At 43.9% G+C, this 24,405-nt stretch overlaps 1 protein-coding gene across 1 annotated transcript; it reads right to left on the bottom strand.

Moving 5' to 3' along the window:
* Window positions 1-1,545: 1,545 nt before the first annotated feature.
* Window positions 1,546-24,405, bottom strand: phyh (phytanoyl-CoA 2-hydroxylase). The gene is made up of 9 exons (XM_041202342.1): window positions 24,180-24,405; window positions 20,660-20,715; window positions 14,098-14,208; window positions 13,833-14,001; window positions 11,922-12,003; window positions 10,855-11,036; window positions 5,351-5,500; window positions 4,020-4,154; window positions 1,546-1,992 (listed from the first exon to the last, which is right to left on the bottom strand). The coding sequence occupies exons 1-9, from the start codon at window positions 24,225-24,227 to the stop codon at window positions 1,939-1,941; spliced, it is 987 nt and encodes a 328-aa protein (XP_041058276.1). The 5' UTR covers window positions 24,228-24,405; the 3' UTR covers window positions 1,546-1,938.

A 24,405-nucleotide genomic window follows, 5' to 3' on the forward strand; every position in this document is an offset into this window, starting at 1 on the left:
GTGATCCCCACTGTTTCTCATTGCTCAGGTTAGAGAATAAAATAACCCTTAATTTTCAGGGAAACATCAGTAAAATGGAGACTTCCCCTTTCTCCTTTAAGCGGGCAGGATAGGTTTTACTGAGGATCACCAGTGGCATATTAAGTAGGGGCAAACTGAGTTGTGAGATTTTCTAGAGTGAAGATCAATTCAAAGGTGTCCAAAGAGTCATAGAGTTATACAGCACAGAAACAGGCCCTTCAGCCCATTGTGTCCGTGCTGGTCATCAAGCATTTATCTACTCTAATCCCGTTTTCTAGCACTTGGCCCGTAGCCCTGTATGCTATGGTATTTCAAAAGCACATCTAAATACTTATTAAATGTTGTGAGGGTTTCTGCCTCTACCACCCCCTGAGGCCGTGTGTTCCAGATTCCAACCACCCTCTGGGTGAAAAACCTTTTCCTCAAATCCTCTCTAAACCTCCTGCCCCTTACCTTAAACCTATGCCCCCTAGTTATTGACACCTCCGCTAAGGGGAAAATTTTCTTCCTATTTACCCTATCAATGCCCCCCATAATTTTAGATACCTCTATCAGGTCCCCCCTCAGCCTTCTCTGCTCTAAGGAAAACAACCCTAACCTGTCCAGTCTCTATTCATATCTGAAACGCTCCAGCCCAGGCAACATCCTGGTGAATCTCTTCTGCACCCTCTTCAGAGCAACCACATCCTTCCTACAGTGTGGCAACCAGAACTGCACACAGTACTCCAGCTGTGGCCTAACTAGCGTTTTATACAGCTCCAACATAACCTCCCTGCTCTTATATCCTATGCCTCGGCTAATAAAGGCAAGTATCCTAAGTCCAAAGTGACGGAGTGAATTTGTGTGTAGTGAGCAAGGTGGGAGGGAGGAGCAGTACAACAGGCTCTTCAGCTTAAATCTCTGAACAGTTAAATGTCTCCATTTAACACTTAGGCTGGAGTTATGCAGTTGAAACATGTCCTATTAACTTACAGCTGCTTATAAAGGATAGCCAGAGATGAGGGGACGCATTAACCACACAAGACAGATGATGTTGTATGGTAGCTATAAAAACAAAAAAACTGCGGATGCTGGAAATCCAAAACAAAAACAGAATTACCTGGAAAAACTCAGCAGGTCTGGCAGCATCGGCGGAGAAGAAAAGAGTTGACGTTTCGAGTCCTCATGACCCTTCGACCAAACTGAGTTCTGTCAAAGGTTCATGAGGACTTGAAACGTCAACTCTTTTCATCTCCGCCGATGCTGCCAGACCTGCTGAGTTTTTCCAGGTAATTCTGTTTTTGTATGGTAGCTAGTTGTGTATTGAGGTTACTTGTACTGTTTCTATTGTCACGCTGGCTGAGGTTGTGTAACTGATGGCACTTTGCTTACCTGTGTGGCTCTACTTCAGAACAAGCAGTGAGTTCACCAAATCAGCCATGGGGCAGTATTGATAAACCAGTCAAAATATTTAACAAAATTGTTAAAAAATATTCATATGTGGTGTTTCTTCAATTGAATGAGCAATACACTAAAAGGCATGTCTGGATTCAACTAAATTTAATTTTGTATTGACAGCAATATAAATTAACAGATAGAAGAACTGAGAATACTCAATTAAAATCAAACAACAAAAGGACAGAATCGATGACAGTCAGCACCCAGCTGGACACGTCACAGGCATCTTTAATGAGAAACATTCTTTATATTATATCACAGCACTGTTTTATTACCGCACTAAGGATTAATACAGGTAGCAGTGTATACTCTTAAAGGTCATTCTGAAATAAGTAAGGTGCATTCAAATTACACTAAACATGACGAAGTTATATTTTATAAACACAAATAATTAATTAATCATGAGGATGCATGGATGCAAATTTGGTGTAAACCTCCTGCGTTCTCCACTGGTTACTCAGAGCCAAATCCCAGACAATTCTACAGATTGAGTCTCTCTCCCTGCACAAGACGTCCTTTGAAATTCCAGACATCCTAGACAGATGAAACCAAAGAGGTATCAGTACTGGTTCCCTTCAGACCTGACTGCAAGACAACATGGTGCTTTGGGATTGTCATAGATGCCACGTCATGAGGGGTGGGGAGAGGATTTAGACAAGTATGCATACTCATTCTTTATTATTATTTTGTTTGTGATTCCTTCCCTCTCCTTCAGTCTTATGGGGTTACTATTGCTAGCTAAGTCCCCTGGTTCGCCCCTCCTGTCTCTGGAGAAGCAGGCTGCGTTCTCAGCACCTCCTCCAACGTCAGAGCTGAGACCCTGTAATGCAAGTGTGAACCCATATCAAGAGCTTCAACATACAGCAGCAGCACTTTGAAACGTAGAGAAAAGTCAATGAGAGCAAAAATCCTAAGCTGAGCAACCTCATCGTACAAGCAAAACAGTTTTAGGGTGGGGGGGAGATTTATTCAGGATCACTGTTACAGAAGGTTCACTAGGCTGATTCCTGAGATGAAGGGCTGTCTTTTGAGGAAAGGTTGAGCAGTTTGGGCCTATACTCATTGGAGTTTAGAAGAATGAGAGGTGGTCTTATTGAAACATATAAGGTTCTGGGGGGGCTTGACAGGGTGGATGCTGAGGGGATGTTTCCCCTTGTGAGGGAATCTAGAACTAGTGGGGGCTGGCTGGGTACAGTTTCAAAATAAGAGGTCTCCCATTTAAGAAGGGGAGGAAGAGAAAATGTATTCTCTCATGGGGGTGTCATCAGTCTTTGGAATTCTCTTCCCCAGAGAGCAGTGGAGGCTGGACCATTGAATATATTCAAGACTGAGTTAGACAAATATTTGATTGACAAGGGAGTCAAGGGTTATGGGGACGGCAGGAAAATGAAATAGAGGCCAGAATCAGATCAGCCATGATCTAACTGAATGGCAAAGCCACATGGTCTAATCCTGCTCCTATTTCTTATGATCTTAGAGCCAGAGTTCTGGAATTTCACAAGTAGACTCCAGACGTTAACACTGGGGAAAACACAGTAATTACATTCCGCCTATAGAGATCTTCAGTTTGATTTGTAAATATGATCTAGCTCCTTCTTTAGTCAATGTGGTAGTGCCATGTTCAGCAGTGTTGTCCAATAGGAATTGCTCACAAGCCACATGCATGCTTTTAGAACCTTGTTTTGCGAGTAATGCTTCAAGAGACACTACATCTCTATTTGTTGACTTGAGGGCATGTTGCTTACGCTGCTGTGTATTAATATTCAACAAAGAACAAAGAAAAGTATAGCACAGGAACAGGCCCTTCGGCCCTCCAAGCCTGCGCCGATCATATCGCCTGTCAAACTAAAACATTTTGTACTTCCGGGGTCCGTATCCCTCTATTCCCATCCTATTCATGTATTTGTCAAACTGCCTCTTAAACACCACTATCGTACCTGCTTCCACCACCTCCTCTGGCAGCGAATTCCAGACACTCACTACCCTCTGCGTAAAAAACTTGCCTTGCACATCTCCTCTAAAGTTTTCTCCTCTCACCTTAAATCTATGTCCCCTAGTAATTGACTCTTCCACCCTGGGAAAAAGCTTCAGACTATCTACTCTGCCCATGCCACTCATAACTTTGTAAACTTCCATCAAGTCGCCCCTCAATCTCCGTCGCTCTAGTGAGAACGATCCGAGTTTCTCCAACCTCTCCCCATAGCTAATAACCTCCGGACCAGGCAGCGTCCTGGTAAACCTCCTCTGCACCCTCTCCAACGCCTGCATATCCTTCTGGTAATGTGGCGACCAGAGTTGCCCGCAACGATAGCAGCATTTTTCTCTGTGTAGGGGTGCAGGGAAGGAATCCTTACAAGTGTGCTAGAAGTTGCATCAGTCTTCAGGATTGCGTTAACATTTTCAGAGAGTCCCCCACATAGAAACTTTGAAAACTGATGCTTTCAAGCCGTGGCTGTTCATGAGGTGAAAGCACAGGTTATCAAGACAATAGAAAGAACTTAAAACTTGTAGCGACTGTTTTTCTCTGCAAGATAGTTTGTCAGTCTGACAGGAAAACCTACCGCCATAGTTATGTCTGCGTCAACGCCATACTTATTATGTGCTATCTCAAGAAGCTCTTGCTCAATATTTTCCTGGCTGGTGCCCTTTACATCAATGTAGTAGCACTCAGAACTTGCGAAGTGGCAGGAGATTGCCTAGAAATAGGAATGCAAACGCAGAGTGCAGTAATATCTCATAAGTAAACGTACAACCACACAAACAATGACAGGCAGGTGAAGATCCTCTAGTACATCCTGCCCGACTCACATGGTTCTGTTCCCTTGGGTAGAACAATATATATACTGCCCACCCCACCCAAAACTGTGTGATCTCCTGGGAAAGATGAGAAATTGGAAACACCAAGGCCAACTTGGGAGGGCAAATTCTGGGAAATTCCTCTCTGAGCCATCAGAACTAGCTCAGGAGATCACGGGCCCTGAATGCTGTGTCATACCTACCGTTTGTAAGAGGTGATCTCCGCCCCAGTCAGACACAGGTCCAGCTCGTGGTTGAATGATTCCAGCGTCCACTGGACAAGGTGCCAGCCTGTTCCAGAGGTTCAATATTCTGTGGGAGAAGGACCACGACCTGACATCTCACCTCAATCTTGCCCTAAAGGTTATCCTAAGATTAACAATCCCAATGGAAGTTACATGATCCACTGGCATTAAACTGCAAATGACGAGACTGGTGTTCGAATCCAAGCAGCCAATCCCATTTCTATCAGGCGCATTCAAAAACTTCCTGAATCACTGCCCATTCTCTTTCAAAGAAGAGGATTAGCAGGCAACTTGCTACCAGGCTTCTGATGATGTCCTTCAGTTCCTGGCTGCTCGGAGGTGCTTAACAGTACATCAATTAGCCTTTCAGCTATTATTTCATCTTTCTGTGCAAACACAGAATGCAATAACTGCTGTAAAAAAAAAAGTATTTTTCAGTTCCGTGGAACAATAGATGGAATTTCAGGATGTGATCCCTACAACATGAATGAAAATTCCTGGAACTCCCACAAAAGGATGGAATATGACTTATTCAATTCCCTGTAAACCACTGGACCTGAACATTACACAGAAGACTTGACTTATAAACTGGAATTTTTTTCATATATAAACATCAACCAACTCAGAAAATCAAAAGTGGGAGAAATTCCAGCCCAACAGCCCTCCTGACAAACGCATTTGAGAGTTTGGCAGTCAGTCATAACAGATCAGCGATGATCCAGGTTCAAGTTGTGGGGTTAGCTGGTTTTGCACAAGACGGTGATGGAACTTCTCTCCATCTGCTACATGAAGTGTGAGAGAGATCTGATCCATGACCCCCCCCCCCACCCCCATCACAAGCGGCCCCATACCTTTCGGAAGCCTTCAGTCCGATTTGTTCCCGATCCATGGATGAGCAGGGGATGGAAGAATACTGTGTCACCCTTCTCCATCACGAGGTGAACCCTGGGATGATTGTGTTCGTAATCACATATGCCGTGATACATCTTATTGACACCATCCTGAAGATACAGTGGATGGGAAAACAAGCATATTACACTTATAGGTAACAGGAACCACTTATCTTCAGATAGGATTATATGAAGTTGGAGGAATCACAATTTTGGATGTTTATAAGTTAAGTTAGAAGATACTGTTTGTTGAAAGCCTGAGATGAAGCAACTGCAAGGAACAGCAATTTTTTGATGGTTGCAGAAACATTCATAATTCTTGCACCAAAAGTACAAGATTAACTTTTATTAGGCTAATGTAGAACACTAAACTTTTAGTTAAAAATATAACTAATGAATGAGATTTCATAATTAGCAGTGGGATCTTAAAGTAGAGTCATGCTTTAAGCCAGGATACTAATTATCCTTCTTGGGACGGTTTTGTCAAAGGGCAACTAAAGCGGTATTTTATCTCAAGGTGGGAAATCTCCAGTTAAGTGATGCCAGTAAAGGAGAAAGGATCATGCAACAGAAACTATTCCATTATACAACTGAGGAAGTAGCTGAAATGCTTTATTACTGCTGAGTGCCCGACAATCCTCCAAATTCAGTCCCAAATGAGGGAGCTATAGGCTCTGTTCAACACTCTGCTCAAACCTACCTCCTTGTGAACAAATTAAAAAGTTGTTCTGACAACATCTAGGGAGGTCACTATTGGACGGACTTCCAGATCTAAGGAGGAGTGCAAAAATACAGTAAAGAGTCCTTCACCCCATGACGTTATCCCCAGCTCAGATGAAACTAGGAACGTATATTCCCGCAGAAATTAATGAGCGTGAATTGCAATTAAAACTGGGATTTAAAGACTCCAATAGTCTTTCGAAGCTCTGCCTGTAGTTTTGATTTGAGCTGGCTGAACGGCTAGCATGTGGTTCCGGTTAATGCCAACGGTACAGGGTTCAATCCCCATTCCAGCTGAGACTGACTCTGGGTCTGCATCCCTCCCCCTACCCATTGTAAAAATCATGACACTTTGCTGCGGTTCGGTGAATAATCCCAAGGACCTGACTTTGGGCAGGGAACTCAAGGAGAAGGAGGAGTGCAAAATCATTTTCACATGGTTCATCTCTGACACTTCCCTTCCCTTCCTTGACCTCTCTGTCTCAATCTCTGGTGATAGACTGTCCACCAATATCCACTACAAGCCTACCGACTCCCACAGCTACCTCGACTACAGCTCCTCACACCCCGCTTCCTGTAAGGACTCCATCCCATTCTCTCAGTTCCTTTGCCTCCGTCGCATCTGTTCCGATGATGCCACTTTCAAAAACAGTTCCTCTGACATGTCTTCCTTCTACCTTAACCGAGGTTTTCCACCCACGGTGGTTGACAGGGCCCTCAACCGTGTCCGGCCCATCTCCCGCGCATCCGCCCTCACACCTTCTTCTCCCTCCCAGAAACATGATAGGGTCCCCCTTGTCCTCACTTATCACCACACCAGCCTTCGCATTCAAAGGATCATCCTCCGCCATTTCCACCAACTCCACCACCAAACACATTTTCCCTTCACCCCCCCAGTGGCATTCCGCAGGGATCGTTCCCTCTGGGACACCCTGGTCCACTCCTCCATCACCCCATACACCTCTAGCCCCTCCCACGGCACCTTCCCATGCAACCGCAGAAGGTGCAACACCTGCCCCTTTACTTCCCCTCTCCTCACCATCCAAGGGCCCAAACACTCCTTTCAAGTGAAGCAGCATTTCACTTGCACTTCCCTCAATATAGTCTACTGCATTCACTGCTCCCAATGCTGTTTCCTCCACATTGGAGAGACCAAACGCAGACTGGGTGACCGCTTTGCAGAACACCTTCGTTCTGTCCACAAGCATGACCCAGACCTCCCTGTCGCTTGCCATTTTAACACTCCACCCTGCTCTCATGCCCACATGTCCGTCCTTGGCCTGCTGCATTGTTCCAGTGAAGCTCAACGCAAACTGGAGGAACAGCACCTCATCTTCCGACTAGGCACTTTACAGCCTTCCGGACTGAATATTGAGTTCAACAACTTTAGATCATGAACTCTCTCCTCCATCCCCACCCCCTTTCCGATCCCCCTTTTTTCCAATAATTTATATAGATTTTTCTTTTCCCACCTATTTCCATTATTTTTAAATGTATTTCCATCTATTGTTTTATCTCTACCTTTTAGCCTATTTCAATACCTTCCTCCCACCCCCACTAGGGCTATCTGTACCTTGCTCATCCTGCTTTCTACCCTTAATGTCACCATTAGCACATTCCTTAGATAATATCACCACTGTCAACACTTCTTTGCCCTTTTATCTATGACAACTTTTGGCTATCTCCACCTATCACTAGCCCTCTATCCAGCTCTACCTGTCCCACCCCCCTTAATCCAGTTTATATTTCAACTCTTTTCTATTTTTCCTTAGTTCTGTTGAAGAGTCATGCGGACTTGAAACGTTAACTGTGTTCCTCTCCGCAGATGTTGCCAGATCTGCTGAGTTTTTCCAAGTATTTTTGTTTTTGTTTTGGATTTCCAGCATCCACAGTTATTTGCTTTTATCAGGAAGAAGGAGAATGTTTATATCAGCCACTGCACATTCCTCAGGATTATGTAAACTGTTGTTACAGTGTTGATACAACCATGATAACATGGTTGAAAACCATGTTACAATGAGCAAAGAAGGAATATCGAGGTTTTAAAAATCAAACTATTGTACAAGTAACCAAGTGCTGTGTTGCAAATTTAGCTACTGTTTCCTCAGTTATCACATCTATATTCGTTTTCTTAATCTGGGATTCAACTGAAATATTAACATGCAATCTTCAAAGACATAAGCTCCTACATTTACTAGTGACTTTTGTACTGAGGTTTATAAAGACTAAGTACATGAAGATGAGAGACTTCAAAGCTGAGAAATGGTACATTTAATCTACTTCTTATACCTGGTGATTTGCTGCAAGCACTGGCAGCATAGGAGAGGTACAAAGTAAACCCAATTTCCTATCACTCACATGACTGTGATCTTGCTGTGGGCACTAAACAACTCCGCACCCACCCAACTCAAATAAAGTTGCTAAAACCTAAAGAAAGTAAACCTTCATTAATTTGACTGATTGTGCTGCTCCTTATATCTTCTGTTATTCAATCCCCCTAATAGTTTCTTCTATTGCCTGAAATACATTTTTTTTCCCCCCTTTTCCTTGGGCCAGGATTTTCAGCTGGGTGTGTGGGCACGTGCCAACACGCACGAGCGTGACATGGCGCACGCTGACATCGGCCGAGTATCCCGCCCTCATCACACCCTTGCACGATATTTCGGTCGGCGGGCGGGTAATCCCGGGAGTCAGCAGTGCGCCGGCCGGCAGTTAACGAGGGCTGTTAAAGCCGTTAATTCATTCATTAAATCGAATTTTTCCCTGCCCGTCCGACCTTGGGGTTGGGGGGTGGGCAAAGTAGGCCGAAGCGGCCTTTGCATTTTTTGCGAAGCCTCATCCACGGGCCGGGTTGAGATCTCGGCCAGCGGTTAAAAAAGTAAATAAAAACCTTTTTGACGCTCATTTTTGACATGTCCCTGCTCATGTGAGAGAGTCACAGGCGGGGCGCATGTGTTCACCTCAATTTTAAAACCTTTATTTTTAATATTAGAGACCTTCACCTCCGTGGGACAAGCTCTGTGCCTTCAGGGAGCTTTCAGTGTGCGCACCACCCCCCACCCCGCGCAATGCGCTGACTTCCACGCTCGCCCTGCCCCTCCCACCCAGGCAGCGCCGAGAGTTTCAGCCGCAATTCCCGCTGGCTGCCCGTTAATTGACCGGCGAGCATGAAATCGTGGCCGGGGCCTGATCCTTGCAGAGCCAACCCCCCCACGGAGGGGGAAATCCCCCACCTTGGTGTCTTTGGGACACGCAGGACCGGATTATACACTGAGGGTGGGCTCCCTTCACCCCCAATGTAAATGTTGGGGGCGAGCCCCACTTTAATTTTTCGGCTGACGGGGTTTTTAATTATCAGGCGAGACTTTGCCCCCCACCCACCCCCCCCCCCCCACCCCCCACCTCATGGAGCTGTCAGCCAATTGGAGGCCAGCAGCGCTGCGGGGCTGGTGGCGCCATCGAGAAGGCTTTGAGCATTGTAGCTGGGACACCCCAAGGTAAGTCAGGAATCTTGCCGAGGCTGGGCTGGCAGACCCCAGAGAAGTGGGGGGGTGGTGGTGGAGGCGTGGGGTCATGTTAGACAGGATAAGGTGGGGGGAGGGTGGATGTGGGGAGGGGAAGCTGCGGGGGTGGGGTGTTACGAATTGGCACTGGCTCACTCACGACCCAACACCCCCTCACCCACCACTGCAACTTTCAATGGCCGGCATGTGCCAGGCCAAACATGCAGGGCTGCACGTTAGACAGGTTTCGTTCGCTGCTTGTCAAAGCTGAGCGGTAGCAGGTTCAGGCCCTTAAATGGATATTGATTGCTCACATAAGGGCTTCGAATGGGCCCACGGACGAGCAGCCCAACCGACACTTATTCTGCCACTGGTAAAACTGTGGTGGGGCCAGGCATACTGCCAATAACACAGCGCTCTATTCTACAGTTACATAAAAACAAAATACTGCGGGTACTGGAGATTCAAAATGAAAACAAAGCACAGGAAAAACTCAGCAGGTCCAGCAGAATCTGTGAGAGAAAGTAAGTTAGCGTTTCGAGTCCAATGTGTCTCCTTCTCAGAACAAGACGTTCCAAACACCATCTCACCATCCTGAAGAAGCCGCATTCAACTCGAAAAGTGAACCCTGGCTCTCGTTCCACAGACGCTGCCAGGCCTATTGAGCATTCCTGGCACTTTCTGTTTTCATCCCCTGGTTCACTCGGGTTCACCTGCCTCCTCCCCCCCCATCTCCGGCTGGCCCAACCTCTTCTCATCTGTCATTCTAATCTTCCACACCACAACAGCAGACCGTTTCTGTTGAAGCATTAGCATTCTGCACCCGACACTCCCATATCTGCTTCTTTTTTTCAAGAATGAAGGGCTTTAGACCAAAATAAATCAAACCGGGAAAAAAAAGTTTTGCAAAACAAAAATAAAAATGAATGCGTTTCTAACAACGTCTAATATTTTGTTGCACTTTCTGTGTGCTTTTACTGTGCAATAACAGAACGGTGTTATTATTAGTCTTCATGGTCAATGCCTGAATCACCAGAGTGTGAGAGCGTGTCTCGTCTCAAAAACATTATTGTCAGGTTTTTTTATTCAGCTCCCACACTCCCCTCCGTGGGCTCCCTTGACTTTGTATCATCGCCCCGCCCCCACCCCCCTCGTTTTTCTACCCAGTGTGATTTTCTTTACGTGTCATGTATTTGCAGGATAAAAATTGGCATGCGAGCAGCATTGTCGCCTAGTACATACACTCCACTCAGGGTAGTCATGCTGCTTCATCGTGCCCCTGTGTGTCCCTGGTAGCACAACCAGGCACCCATTGCTGCGGTCCACTCTCTCCATAGCAGTCCAGGCACACACGATCTGGTCCGCAGGCCTAAATGGGAAATAATGCAGGTCCTGGTGCAATGGGTGACGAGAGGTCTTCTTTCCTGAAAACGCACACACGTACCGACATTACTTTTACATCGCTGACAAGCTTTTATTGTCCCTCTCGTATCCCAGTGAGTCATTGCCTCGAGATTTGAGGTTCCCAGAATATGCCCTGAGATTAGCACAACTGCACGTGAACCACTGAGATCGACCACGTGCGGGGGAAAAAACAATTGAGAAAGTTTTTTTTAATTTTTATTCGCTTCTCTCTTTATACGTTCATGGGATGTGGACATCGTAGGCTGGGCCAGCATTTATTGCCCATCTCTAACTGCCCTTGAAAACTGAGCGGCTTGCTAGGCCTTTTCAGAGGGCACTTAAGAGTCAACCACATCGCTGTGGGGCTGGAGTCACATGTAGGCCAGACCGGGTAAAGACAGCAAATTTCCTTCCCTAGAGGGCATTAGAGAACCAGATGGGTTTTTATGACAATCCACAAGGGTTTCATGGTCAGCATTAGACTTTTAATTCCATTTTTTAAAAAATCAAATTCAAAATTTCACCATCTGCCGTGGTGGGATTCAAACCTGGGTCCCCAGAGCATTACGCTGGGTCTCTAGATTACTAGACCAGTGACAATACCACTACACCACCACCTCCCTGTTTTAATAATGACTAACCAAATGAGAGCTCACCGTAACATAACATTACAACTGGATTGCAGGTGTTATCAGAAAATTGAAAACAATTCTACAGACAAAGGGGTCAGTATTAAATTAAGGAATTAATTGTTTCAATGCCTCAAAGATTTACAGTTGAAAAGTTTTCTGCTTATGACAATGGAAGAACAAACTAATTACTTACTTAAGAAAATTACCCAAGGGCTGTAAACTGTCACTGCACTAATTTTAAATATCCAATTAGCAAACCTTCACTTCTCTTACCTGTGTCAGGAGGCTTGTTGATTAGCATGGTGTGCATTGCCATGATGTTAGGGCCAGTAAAGCACTCCACATATTTCAAGATCTAAAAGCAGAACCATACTAAATTGAGAAGGAACTTCATCTAAAAAGACACATTGTACAGGTTACATTTCCTGCCACTAAACTGGCTGTGAAGCGATTCAGTTGGGAATTTAAGGAACTAGATAAACCCTTGAAGACAAAAAAAAATAAGCGTACAGCACAAGAGCAGTAAAGTAGTGTTAGATCGGATTCTGCTGATATACAGTTATCCCACACAATGGACTGACTGACAGAATCATTAGAAATTTCAGTTCTGCCACAGAGAAAATAGTAGAAGCTATTATTAAAGACGCTGCGGCAGGGCACTTAGAAAAATTCAAGGCAATCAGGCAGAGTCAACGTGGTTTTGTAAAAAGGAAAATCATGTTTAACCAATTTATTGGAGTTCTTTGAAGGAGTCACATGGATAAAGGGGAACAGGTGGATGTGCTGTACTTAGATTTCCAGGAGGCATTTGATAAGGCGCCACATCAAAGTTTATTGCAGAAAATAAAATTTTAAGGTGTAGGGGGTATAATATTGACATGGATAGAAGATTGGCTAGCTAACAGGAAACAGAGCATAGGCATGCACGGGTCTTTTTCGGGTTGCCAGGATGTAATAAGTGGTGTGCCACAGGCACAGTGCTGAACCTCAACCTTTTATAATTCATATAAATGATTTGGATGAAGGGACTGAAGGTATGGTTGCTAAATTTGCTGATGATACAAAGATAGGTAAGAAATTAAGTTGTGAAGAGGACTTAAGGAGGCTGCTAAGAGAGATAGATAGGTTGAGTGAGTGAGCAAAGATCTCGCAAATAGAGTATAATGTAGCTTAATGTGAAATTGTCCATTTTGGCAGGAAGAATAAAACAGAAGCTTATTATCTAAGTGAAGAGAGATTGTAGAGCTCTGAGATTCAGAGGGATCTGGGTGCCCTAGTGCATGAATCATAAAAGGCTGGTACACGGGTACAGTAAGTAATTAGGAAAGCTAATAGAATGTTATAATTTATTGCGAGGAGAGTCGAATACAAAACTAGGGAGGTTATGCTTCAGTTATACAGGGCACTGGTGAGACCACATCTGGAGTACTGTGCACAGTATTGGTCTCCTTATTTAAGGATGGATGTAAATGCGTTAGAAGCAGTTCAGAGAAGGTTTACTACACCAGTACCAGGAATGGGTGGGTTGTCTTATGAGGAAAGGTCGGACAGGCTAGGCTTGTATCCACTGGAGTTTAGAAGAGTAAGAGGCAACTTGATGAAACATATAAGATCTTGAGGGGTCTTGAAAGGGTGGACGTGGAGAGGGTGTTTCCTCTTGTGGGAGAATTAGGGGTCGCTGTTTAAAAATAAGAGATTGCCCATTTAAGACAGAGATGAGGGGAAATATTTTCTCTCAGAGGGTCATGAGTCTTTGGAACTCTGCTTCAACCGCCTTTAGAGGAAGAGAGTCTTTGAATATTTTTAAGGCGGAGGTAGATGGGTTCTTGATAAGCAAGGGGGTGAAAGGTTATCGGGGTTAGGCGGGAGGTTACAATAAGATCAGCCATGATTTTGTTGAATGGTGGAGCAGGCTCAAGGGGATGAGTGGCCTATTCCTGCTCCCAATTTGTGTGTTTGTATTCATATGTAGAATGTTATGTAAATGTTTCAGATTATTAATAAAACAAAGCTTAATGTTTCTATTAAGAATGGTCATACATATACACACACAATAGATCGATATACACATACAGATATATGATATATATGCACACAGATATTCTAAGGTCTCTTTCATTTATTAATATTTTTAAACATATTAAACATATTCTTTATATTTAGCCTCGAATGCTTGTCTCTCACCTCTGGCAAGCAGCAGTACTTAAACAGTACTTCATCATTCTCAAAATTTTGGATCTTAGAAACAGCCTGTTGATCCTGAACATATTCCATTTTAGTAGCGCCTACATCCCTCATTATCGTTAACATTGGAACCTCAACTTCCCTCCGGCAGATCCTCTCAAACTCATCTCTATAACAAAGGCAAAGAATTTTTATTCCAAGGCATAAAATGTGACAAGGTGTTATATAAATGCAAGTTTTCTTTCTTTAAAGCTTAACATCTTACCTGAAGAGTTTAATATCTTCATCAGAAACCAACTTCTTAATAAGGAGGAATCCATTGTCCTCATAGAACTGCCTCTGCTCAGGGGTGAGAAGTTGGCTTTCCAAAGTGTAGCTAGGAATAAAACATCATTTCAACTAACAAGACTTAGTGCAATTTATTTTTAGATTACAAATTGCACAAAAAACAACATTGTTTTAGGTTGGTGCCTATCACATGATATTGAATATTTTATCCCGTAGTTACTCTGGGATGATCAGGCCATTTTTCAGGGGTATTAGTTGACTAATCCAAGTACAAGAGTCCTTACACTGCAGCAACATGATATTTTACTCAAAGAGGGTAAAATTTCCAAAGACGTAGAGAGACAGAGGAGTAAAATATACACCTCTCCACTCAAGATTCCCACCAAAAAAGTGGGTGAAATTCTTGTTGTTGACAAATTTGGTGAAACAAGTCAACTTGAACATCAAGCTTTCCAACAGCAGGAATTAAAACTCCAAAAATCAGTTCAACGCCTTGACACGCTCACTCAACGGGTTGCTGGGAACTCTAGTTCACCATCCTCTGAGTCAGCAGTGGGGCCTCATTAAACTGCTTGACACATCCTATAAAAACTCTTCAATCATTTTCTTCCACCCCACAACACCCAATTAGACCAAAACTCAGCAAAAAACATTACATTCCTTTACTGGCTAATGAGCGTTCACCAGCGGCAGCAGTAAAACAAGGCTGCACAAGAAAACAGAGTGCAATGCAGCAGAACCGGGACACAGCGCTTACACCAGAAGGTTTCAATCTGTTCTCATCAAGCTTATACTATTTTCTTTAGATTTCTACAACAATTTATACCTCAAAACAACAAATCAAAACACAAGCACTTCTTTTGTATTTTGCAAACCATACTGGTTAAAATCATTAAATAGGAACAAACGTCACCAGACCTTAGATAATATCACCACCTTCAACACCTCTTTGTCCTTTTGTCTATAACATCTTTTGGCTATCTCTACCTATCACTGGCCCTCAATCCAGCTCTACCCCACCCCCCCCCCCTTAAACCAGCTTATATTTCACCTCTTTTCTATTTTTACTTAGTTCTGTTGAAGAGTAATACAGACTCGAAATGTTAACTGTGTTCCTCTCCGCAAATGCTGCCAGACCTGCTGAGTTTTTCCAGGTATTTTTAGTTTTGTTACCAGACCTTTAATGCCCAGCTAATGAAATGGAAAGTATAAAAACACTTTGCAGCTCCCATCAGCCTTTAAAACTGCATTAAAACTACTGATTTTTGGCCAACCCAATCCATACGTCGTAATTGTTCATATCAATCTTTTAAAAAGTTGTTCTTGGCATGTGAACACCGCTGGCAAAGTGTTGCCCATCCCTGATTGCCCTCGAAAAGGTGCCGGTGAGCCACCTTCTTGACCACTACAGCAAATGTGGGGCAAGTACACTGCATTTTCTGTCCGGATTTGATACAGTCGAGTGCCTTGCTAGGCTATTTCAGAGGGCAGTTCAGAGTCAATCAGGGTGCTGTGGGTCTGGAGTCACGTGTAGGCCAGACTGGGTAGAAACAGCAGATTCCCTTTCCCTAAAGGGCATTAGTGAATGCTGGGTTTTCAAAATCCAGTAGTTTCATGACCATTATTAATGAGACCTAGTATTTAATTCTAGATTAATTAATTAATTGGATTTAAATTCCACCAGCTACCATGGTGGGATTTGAACTCATGTCTCTGGATCATTAGTCCAGTAACATTCCCACTATGCTAGCACATCCCTACAGTGTTGCATTACTACATATTATAATTTTGTACATTATCTTTAAAGGTGGCCGAATGGCTTGTATCTCTAATAAAATTACTATAAAGAAATGCAATGAACTTTAATACCATTTTGGATTCTTTTTTCACATTCTCTTATTTATTTTACAGAACCATCTTATTTAAAATGGTGAGAATCGATAACATTCTGGGGGAAATTACCTAGTGGAGTAGAGTGCAAGGCAACTGAATTATGAATAGAAGCACTCTTTGGAACCAATGTCTTTCAGTGACTGCCATTTCAACTGTGAATGACATAGATGATGCAGCATAGAAACTGGCCATTTGGCCCAGTCTGTCCATGCTGGCAACCTTCAATCCAGCTTCCCCATACTGTTGTACATGATGACTTTCCCATGCCAAATCCCCCAATTGCAACTTCAGCAGTTGCTCTTTCAAAATAATAGTAAACAGAAAAAGCCAAAGCAGTATTCTATTAATTAAATTATACTAATCATATTATAATTCCTTGGCTTTTTCTACTGTTTTAAGACAGTAAAGTCTGCATTTCTACGTCAAACTGATTTTTTTGGAGGCAGGCAACAATCAGGGAGTTTAAAGTCTATGTTGTTTGTGGTTCTGATTTGGAGAAAGCAGTATCTGGACTAGAGTTCATGACATTCCACATTTTGTGCAAACATCCATTTGAATTCAGGTGCTAAAAATCCAAAATGAGAGCAGAAAATGCTGCAAACACTCAGCAGATCAGTTAGCATCTGTTGAGAGAACACGTAGAAGTTAACATTTCAGAGGCAGACCCTTGATCAGAATAATTCTGCACTTGAAACATTAATTTATCTGTTCTCTCCCCTGATGTTAAGTAACTTATTGAATGATTTGCTGCATTTCCTGTTTCTGCTGAAGATCATTGTCATTGATAATTCTGCACCTCCTACCACAACCTCGTGCTCAAATGCTATTGCACAACTGTAAAAATACTGTTGAGAGTGAAGGAAGGCACTGACGTACTGACTTAGAGTGGGACCATGGAGTAGATCAGGTGACCCATCAAGCCAGCTCTGCCATTCTATATGATCATGGCTGATCTTGGGCTTCAACTCCACTTTCCTGCCCATTCCCCGTATCCCTTGACTCTCTGAGAGGCCAAAAATATATTCAATGATTGCTCACTCAAAACCCTCTGGGGCAGACAATTCTAGAGATTCCCAACCCATTGAGCGAAGAAATTGCTCCTCATCTCAGTCCTTAAATGATCCACCCCCCCATCCTGGGACTGCGCCCCCTTGTTCGAGATTCCTTAGCCAGGGGAAACAACCTCTCAGTGTCCACCCTGTCAAGTCCCTGTACGTTTCAGTGAGATCACCTCTCAGTCTTCTGAGCTCCAGAGAATATAGGTCCAATTTATTCAGCCTCTCATCACAGGATAACCCTCTCACCCCAGGGATCAATCTAGTGAACCTTTGCTGTACTATCTCCAATGCAAGTATATCCTCCCTTAAATATGCAACAGCAGTCCGGTTTGTACTAATCCTGAAGGAAGCAACTCCTACTTGGGCACAATTCCTTAACTCCTGGACCTCCTACACCTCAGCCAATTAACAGTACCTATTTGATCCTCACAACTGAGCCAAATCCTGTTCAAACTTTATAACATCAGATTGCAAATTTATAAAACATAGGTAATAATATTAAAATAAACTGGACTATTGCACATGTAAGTGTGATTATTATTCTGTAATGGCAGAAGTGGAAATCCTGGCTGATTCTTCACCTGAATGGCAAAGAAAAGCCGCTTTTCACAGCTCACTGCCAAGCCAATTTTATTTATTATTCATTCGTGGAATGTGAGCGTCGCTGGCTGGGCCAGCATTTATTGTCCATCCCTTGTTGTCCTTGAGAAGGTGGTGGTGAGCTGCTTTCTTGAACCGCTGCAGTCCATGTGGTGTAGGTACACCCACAGTGCTGTTAGGGAGGGACTTCCAGGATTTTGACCCAGCGACAGTGAAGGAACGGCGATATATTTCCAAGTCAGGGAGGTGAGTGGCTTGGAGGGGAACTTGCAGGTGGTGGTGTTCCCATCTATCTGCTGCCCTTGTCCTTCTAGATGGCACTGTTAAAGAAGCCTTGGTGAATTCCTGCAGTGCATCTCATAGATGGTACACACTGCTGTTCCTGTGTGTTGGTGGTGGAGGGAGTGAATGTTTGTGGATGTGGTGCCAATCAAGTGGGCTGATTTGTCCTGGACAGTGTCAAGCTTTTTGAGTGTTGTGGGAGCTGCACTCATCCAGGCAGTGGGGAGTATTCCATCACACTCCTGACTTGTGCTTTGTAGATGGTGGACAGGCTTTGGGGAGTCAGGCGAGTTACTCGTCACACTATTCCTGGCCTCTGACCTGCTCCTGTAGCCACAGTATTTAGATGGCTAGTCTAGTTCAGTTTCTGGTCAATGGTAACCCCCCAGGATATTGATAGTGAGGAATTCAGCGACGGTAATGCCACTGAACATCAAGGGGCAATAGTTGGATTCTCTTGGAGATGGTCATTGTCTGACACTTGTGTGGTGCGAATGTTACTTGCCACTTGTCAACCCAAGCCTGGATATTGTCCAAGTTTTGCTGCATTTGCACATGGACTGCTTCAGTATCTGAGGAGTTGCGAATGGTGCTGAACGTTGTGCAATCATCAGCAAACATCTCCACTTCTGACCTTATGATGGAGGAAGGTCATTGGTGAAGCAGCTAAAGATGTTTGGGCCTAGGGCACTACTCCTGCATTGATGTCCTGGAGCTGAGATGACTGACCTCCTACAACCACAACCACCTTCCTTTGTGTTAGGTATGACTCCAACTGATCTCCAATTGTGATCAGTTAATTCAGCACGGAGATGTGACTGAACTGGAACCCCTGTCTTTTTTTTTTACTCATTTACAGGATGTGAGCTTCACTGGCTAGGCCAGCATTTATTGCCCATCCCTAGTTACCCTTGAGAAGGTGGTGGTGAACTGCCTTCTTGAGCTACTGCAGTGCATATGGAGTAGGTACACCCATAGTGCCGTTAGGGAGGGAGTTCCAGGATTTTGACCCAGTGAAGGAACAGTGATATATTTCCAAGTCAGGATGGTGAGTGGCTTGGAGGGGAACTATCTGCTGTCCTTGACCTTCTAGATGGCAGCAATCATGGGTTTGGAAGGCACTGCCTGAGCAGCCTTGTTGAGTTTCTGCAGTGCATCTTGTAGATGGTACACAGTGCTGCCACTGTCCATTGGTGGTGGAGGGAATGAATGTTTGTGGAATGGGTGCCAATCCCCAAGCAGGCTGCTTTGTCCTGGATGATGTCAAGCCAAACTGTGTGTATGGCTCAGCATTGCAAACATTTACCCGTTAATAATTACAGTATCAGGTTCAGCTGTAATAACCCATGTGGTCAAATAGAGCAGAAGAAATGAGTACCTACACTCCTACATGAGGAATGGTTAATCTGGGCAAGATGATCAGCACCATGGAACTGTGCTCCAGCATCAGCCACCACCTTCAACAGCAAGAAGATAATGGGAGAAGTCTGGAGGGGAATTTTAACCAGGGGGCCCCAAGTCAAATTCTTCCCACAGGTAACAATCAAATACACATTTCCTCAAATGCTATAAATGTAATGCTTCTCGTGAAGACTACTTGTGCACTGTACAGAAATATTCCAACTTTAGAGGATTACAGTAAAGTAAACTGGCCCCAGCTCACAGAGATACATCCACCATCCCTCAACTAATCATTAAGCAAATTTGTTATCAGATGTACAGACATCCACAGCTGAGGATAAAAGATAAAGCAAAAACTGGAGAGAATCAGAGTGTTTACTGCACAGGAGGTGGTAATTTGGCCCATCATGTCTGCTGGCTCTCTGTAATACTCATCTAGTCTCAGCAACGGGAAATATTGAGGGGGCCGTGGGAAAGAAGAATAAATACCGTGTCTTGTAAGAAAATGTTTAACAAACTTCACCCTCGACATGTTATTACTTGCTTGTGTTCTCCACTAATACTTATGGAATTCATAAAGATATATATCTATATACAAATGCAATTTAGACACAGAAGGGGCCTGTGGTACTGTTGCTTTTTTTCTGCAGCCTTCACCTTGAAAGATTCTTGTGCAGTAACTTGCTGAAGGGCAAGTTCATAACGATGTAGGGAGGGCATCTGTGACCTTCATGAGTGGCTCAACCAATTAATTAGATTTAAGAAATGAGAAAGCAACAGCGGAGTGATGGAGAAGGTGCGTTAGAATCAAATCAGGTACAGATGAGAACTAAAGGGAGTGGATTGAGAGAGAGAGAGAGAAAGGCTGAAAGGAAAAATAAGAAATAAAATGTAGAATGTAACATTTTTAGAATCCCCAAGAAGAACTTACTGCATTCTTGAGCTAGACTGAACATTTTAAATTGTTCCCTTTCTGGGCCAGAAAAAATCATCAGCATTACATTAACAATTATCTTGTCATTTAAAAGGTACTTACACTATTAATTATAACCTTTATATTTTTGTGCGTGTTTAACAGCTAATTAATGGGCAAATCCAGCAAGTTCTTACAACAGAATGACTGAAGCTCAGATGTTGTTTGTGCAAAGTGAATGGCAGTGGAATGTAAATTGACCAGCAAGTTCTGGAAATTAGCAACTTAGAGCGTTATCTCTTACTGTCCTGAATTTGCTGGCTAATTTGCATATTACCAGCGGTCTGGATAAGAGTCATGCTGATGCCAGCAAGATTTGGCCCATTACTTACTTGAGTCTTCTAGAGGAAGCATGTGTTGTGACTTCACCTGATGTGGGGAAGGCTGTCTGAGATATGGATGAAGGAAAATAAATCAGCTTGAGATTTGATGAGATTTTGTTTGTTTAGTGCAGTTTTTTTGACACTTAAGGTGAATAAAAATGTGATCATTCCTGGATGTAAGAAAGCAAATTTATTTATTTTTTTTTACACAGCAAGCAGTGATCTGGAACGTGCTGCCTGAAAGGACAGTGGAAGCAGATTCAATAACAAAAGAGAATTGGATAAATATTTGAAGAAGAACATTCTGTAAGGCTCTGAGGAAAGGTCAAGGGAGCAGGAATAGTTGGATGGCTCTTTCAAAGAACCAGCACTGACATGATAGGCCAAATGACCTCCTTCTGTGCTGTATCATTCTGTCATGAGGTTTGTTTTTTTTATATAACTTTACAGTGCCAACTGGATCAGCGACCAAGTAATTCAGGATCAGGTAGATTCTAGCCACATGTTAACTTCCATCCTGAATTCGATGACACAACCTCCTTCCATCAAACAAGGAGAAAGAAGTTGGACTTTCTGTTAGCCTAGCAGCAAGCTACACTGGGACATTCAACCCGCATCCACATCTCACCACTTCAATGTAAACAAAGCCAAAGTCCACTTCACTTTGGCTTCAGGTCGGTGTCTTTGGGTGCAGGTTGGGACTGCGCCAACCATTTTGTACTAGAAACAGGTGGGGAAGAGCGAAACTGATGATGTAGTTATAATGTCATTGGACTAGTAATCCAGAGGCCCGGGTGGGGATATGGGTCCAAATCCCACCACGGCAGCTGGTGGAATTTCGTTTCAATTAATAAATCTGGAATTGAAAGCTAGTGACCATGACAACTAGCATAAATTGTGAAAAGCCCATCTGGTTCATTAATGTCCATTCGGGAAGGAAATCTGCCATCCTTACCTGGTCTGGCCTACATGTGACTCCAGACCCACAGCAATGTGGCTGACTCTTAACTGCCCTCTGAAATATTCAGTTCAAGGGCAATTAGGGATTAGCAACAAATGCTGCCCTTGCCAGTAAGAGCCACATTAGATGAAAGAATATAGAAAAAAAATAGCCCAAGTTAAATTTCTCAGCCCGAGATCATTCCCATGACTATCAGAGGGTTGAAGTGAGTCTGAGTCCAAAGCTCTCTGAGGAGCAAGGCACAAAGCTGAAATATAATGCATAAAGAAGCAAACAAAAGTAACCAATTTGTGTATAATCAAATTTGTAATATCATTGCAAATTCTTTGGAAAGAAGTTGAACATTTATATAATACTTTTCAGGACTTCAGGATGTCTCAAAGCTCTTCATAGCCAAGGAAGTACTTCAGTAGTCACTGTCCTAATATAGGCAACATGGCAGCAAACTTGTACACAGCAAGATCTCACAAACGACGACAAAGTAAAGGCCAGATTAAGAGTCCTTTGTAGCCTTGTTGGTTGGTAGCACCTCTGCTGAGTCAGAAGTTAATGGGTTCAAGTCTCACTCCAAGACTTGATCACAAGATCAAGGCTGACATTCCAGTACAGCGCTGAGGGAGTGCTGCACTGTTGGAGGTGCCATCTTACAATCATATATAGCACAGGAGGAGACCACATATAGAATATTGTGAGCAATTTTGGGCCCTGTATCTCAGGAAGGATGTGCTGGCCCTGGAGAGCGTCCAGAGGAGGTTCACGAGAACGATCCCAGGAATGAAAGGCTTAACATATGAGGAACGTTTGAGGACTCTGGGTCCATACTCAATAGAGTTTAGAAGGATGAGGGGGAATCTGATTGAAACTTACAGAATACTGAAAGGCCTGGATATAGTGGACGTGGGGAAGATGTTTCCATTAGTAGGAGAGACTAGAACCTGAGGGCACAGCCTCAGGGTAAAGGGAAGACTTTTAGAACAGAGATGAGGAGAAACTTCCTTAGCCAGAGAGTAATGAATCTATGAAATTTATTGCCACAGAAGGCTGTGGAGGCCAGGTCATTGAGTGTATTTAAGACCGAGATAGATAGGTTCTTCATTGGTAAGGGGATCAAAGGTTATGGGGAGAAGGCGGGAGAATGGGGTTGAGAAACTTATCAGCCATGATTGAATGGTGGAGCAGACTCGATGGGCCGAATGGCCTAATTTCTGCTCCTATGTCTTATGGTCTTATAGAAGGAGGCCATTCCAGAGACGTTAAACCAAGACCCTGTCTGTTCTCTCAGGGGGACATTATGATTGTTGTGGGAGCTTGCTGTGCACAAATGCTACCATGTTTCCACACTGCAACAGTGCTTTCGATCAAAGTATTAATTGGCTACAAAATGACTTCCTGTAGTCATGAAAGATGTTACAGAAAGGCAATCATTTTTTTTTAAATGATTTAGCTTGAGGATAAATGTTGGGAGAAATTGATCATTTTAAAACAGTGTCACAGGTTCTTTAACATTTATCCAGAGGGCATTCGGTTTAATTGTTTGCTCGGAATGACAGCAGCACCACCGACTGTGCAGCACTCCCACCCTCGGTACACCGGGTACTGGAAACTTTCAGCTTTCTAACTCCGGGTGACAGTGCTGCCCACCGAAAACCACAACCGGATCACAATCCCGGCTGCGACCTGCGTACATCGCACAAGTCCTACCTGCTGAGTTTTTCCAGGTAATTCTGTTTTGGTTTTGGATTTCCAGCATCCGCGGTTTTTTGTTTTTATCTCTGTGTTTAATTGACTGCCACTGCTCTTCAAGAAATGCCTACCTTGAAGAAGTTTTGTCCGTCTCTGCGACAAGATTTCTGTATCTCTCTTTTGCCTTGCTCACCTTCACTGCTTTCCATTTCTCTCCTGGTGTTTGACAAGGTGTTTACTAAAACCCGCTTTCACAGGCATATCTCCCTTTTCAGTGCATTCGTTTAGACAATATCACCAACTTCAACACCTCTGTGTTCTTTTGTCTGTGACATCTTTTGATGATCTGCTCCTATCACTGCTTGCTTGTCCCTACAACCACACCCCCCACCCCCCTCCCCCCTCCACTTCTCTCCCCCCACCTTAAACCTGCTTATATTTCACCCCCTCTCCTTGGATTCTGCTGAAGGGTCATGAGGACTCGAAGCGTCAACCCTTTCCTTCTCCTTCAGACCTGCTGAGTTTTTCCAGGCAATTCTGTTTTTGTTTATTTAAGGACGTGTCCTTTCAGAAATGATGCCTAAAAGCATCAGAAAGCGCTTCAAGTGCCAGCAGAACGGCCGCTAACATTCCCTTCCCTAACCCAACCCAACCCTACCCTTGACATAACCTTCTCAGCATTTATAGCCAACCGGTGAACGGGTTTATTTTTTTTTTTGAGGGGGGTGGGGGGTGTGGGGGGGAGGAGATGGCCCTCCCGGTGGAATATCTGCGTTAAAATTCGGGCGGAAGAGCCGCGGGGAACCAGGAAAAGGGGCGAGCGAGAGAAATAACACCACCCCCCCCACCCCACCCCAGGCGAAAATTCATTCAGAAAAAGGATACAACTCCAGGGTTCAGATGTTGCAAAATAACTTTCAGCCGGGCAGCCATTGCATAACACACACACAGACAGAGAGAGAGATGCCCAAATGTACAGCTCAGCTCAGCTCAGCTCAGGGAGAGGCTTTACTCTGACAGCTCACACAGAGACTGAGCCGCCCCTGGAAGTTGCGTACAAAACGCCTTTCCTCCAAAAATGTCAATGGACAAACACATTCAGACAAGCCGC

Source organism: Carcharodon carcharias, chromosome 13 (assembly GCF_017639515.1).
Source record: "Carcharodon carcharias isolate sCarCar2 chromosome 13, sCarCar2.pri, whole genome shotgun sequence".
Taxonomy (NCBI): Eukaryota; Metazoa; Chordata; class Chondrichthyes; order Lamniformes; family Lamnidae; genus Carcharodon; species Carcharodon carcharias.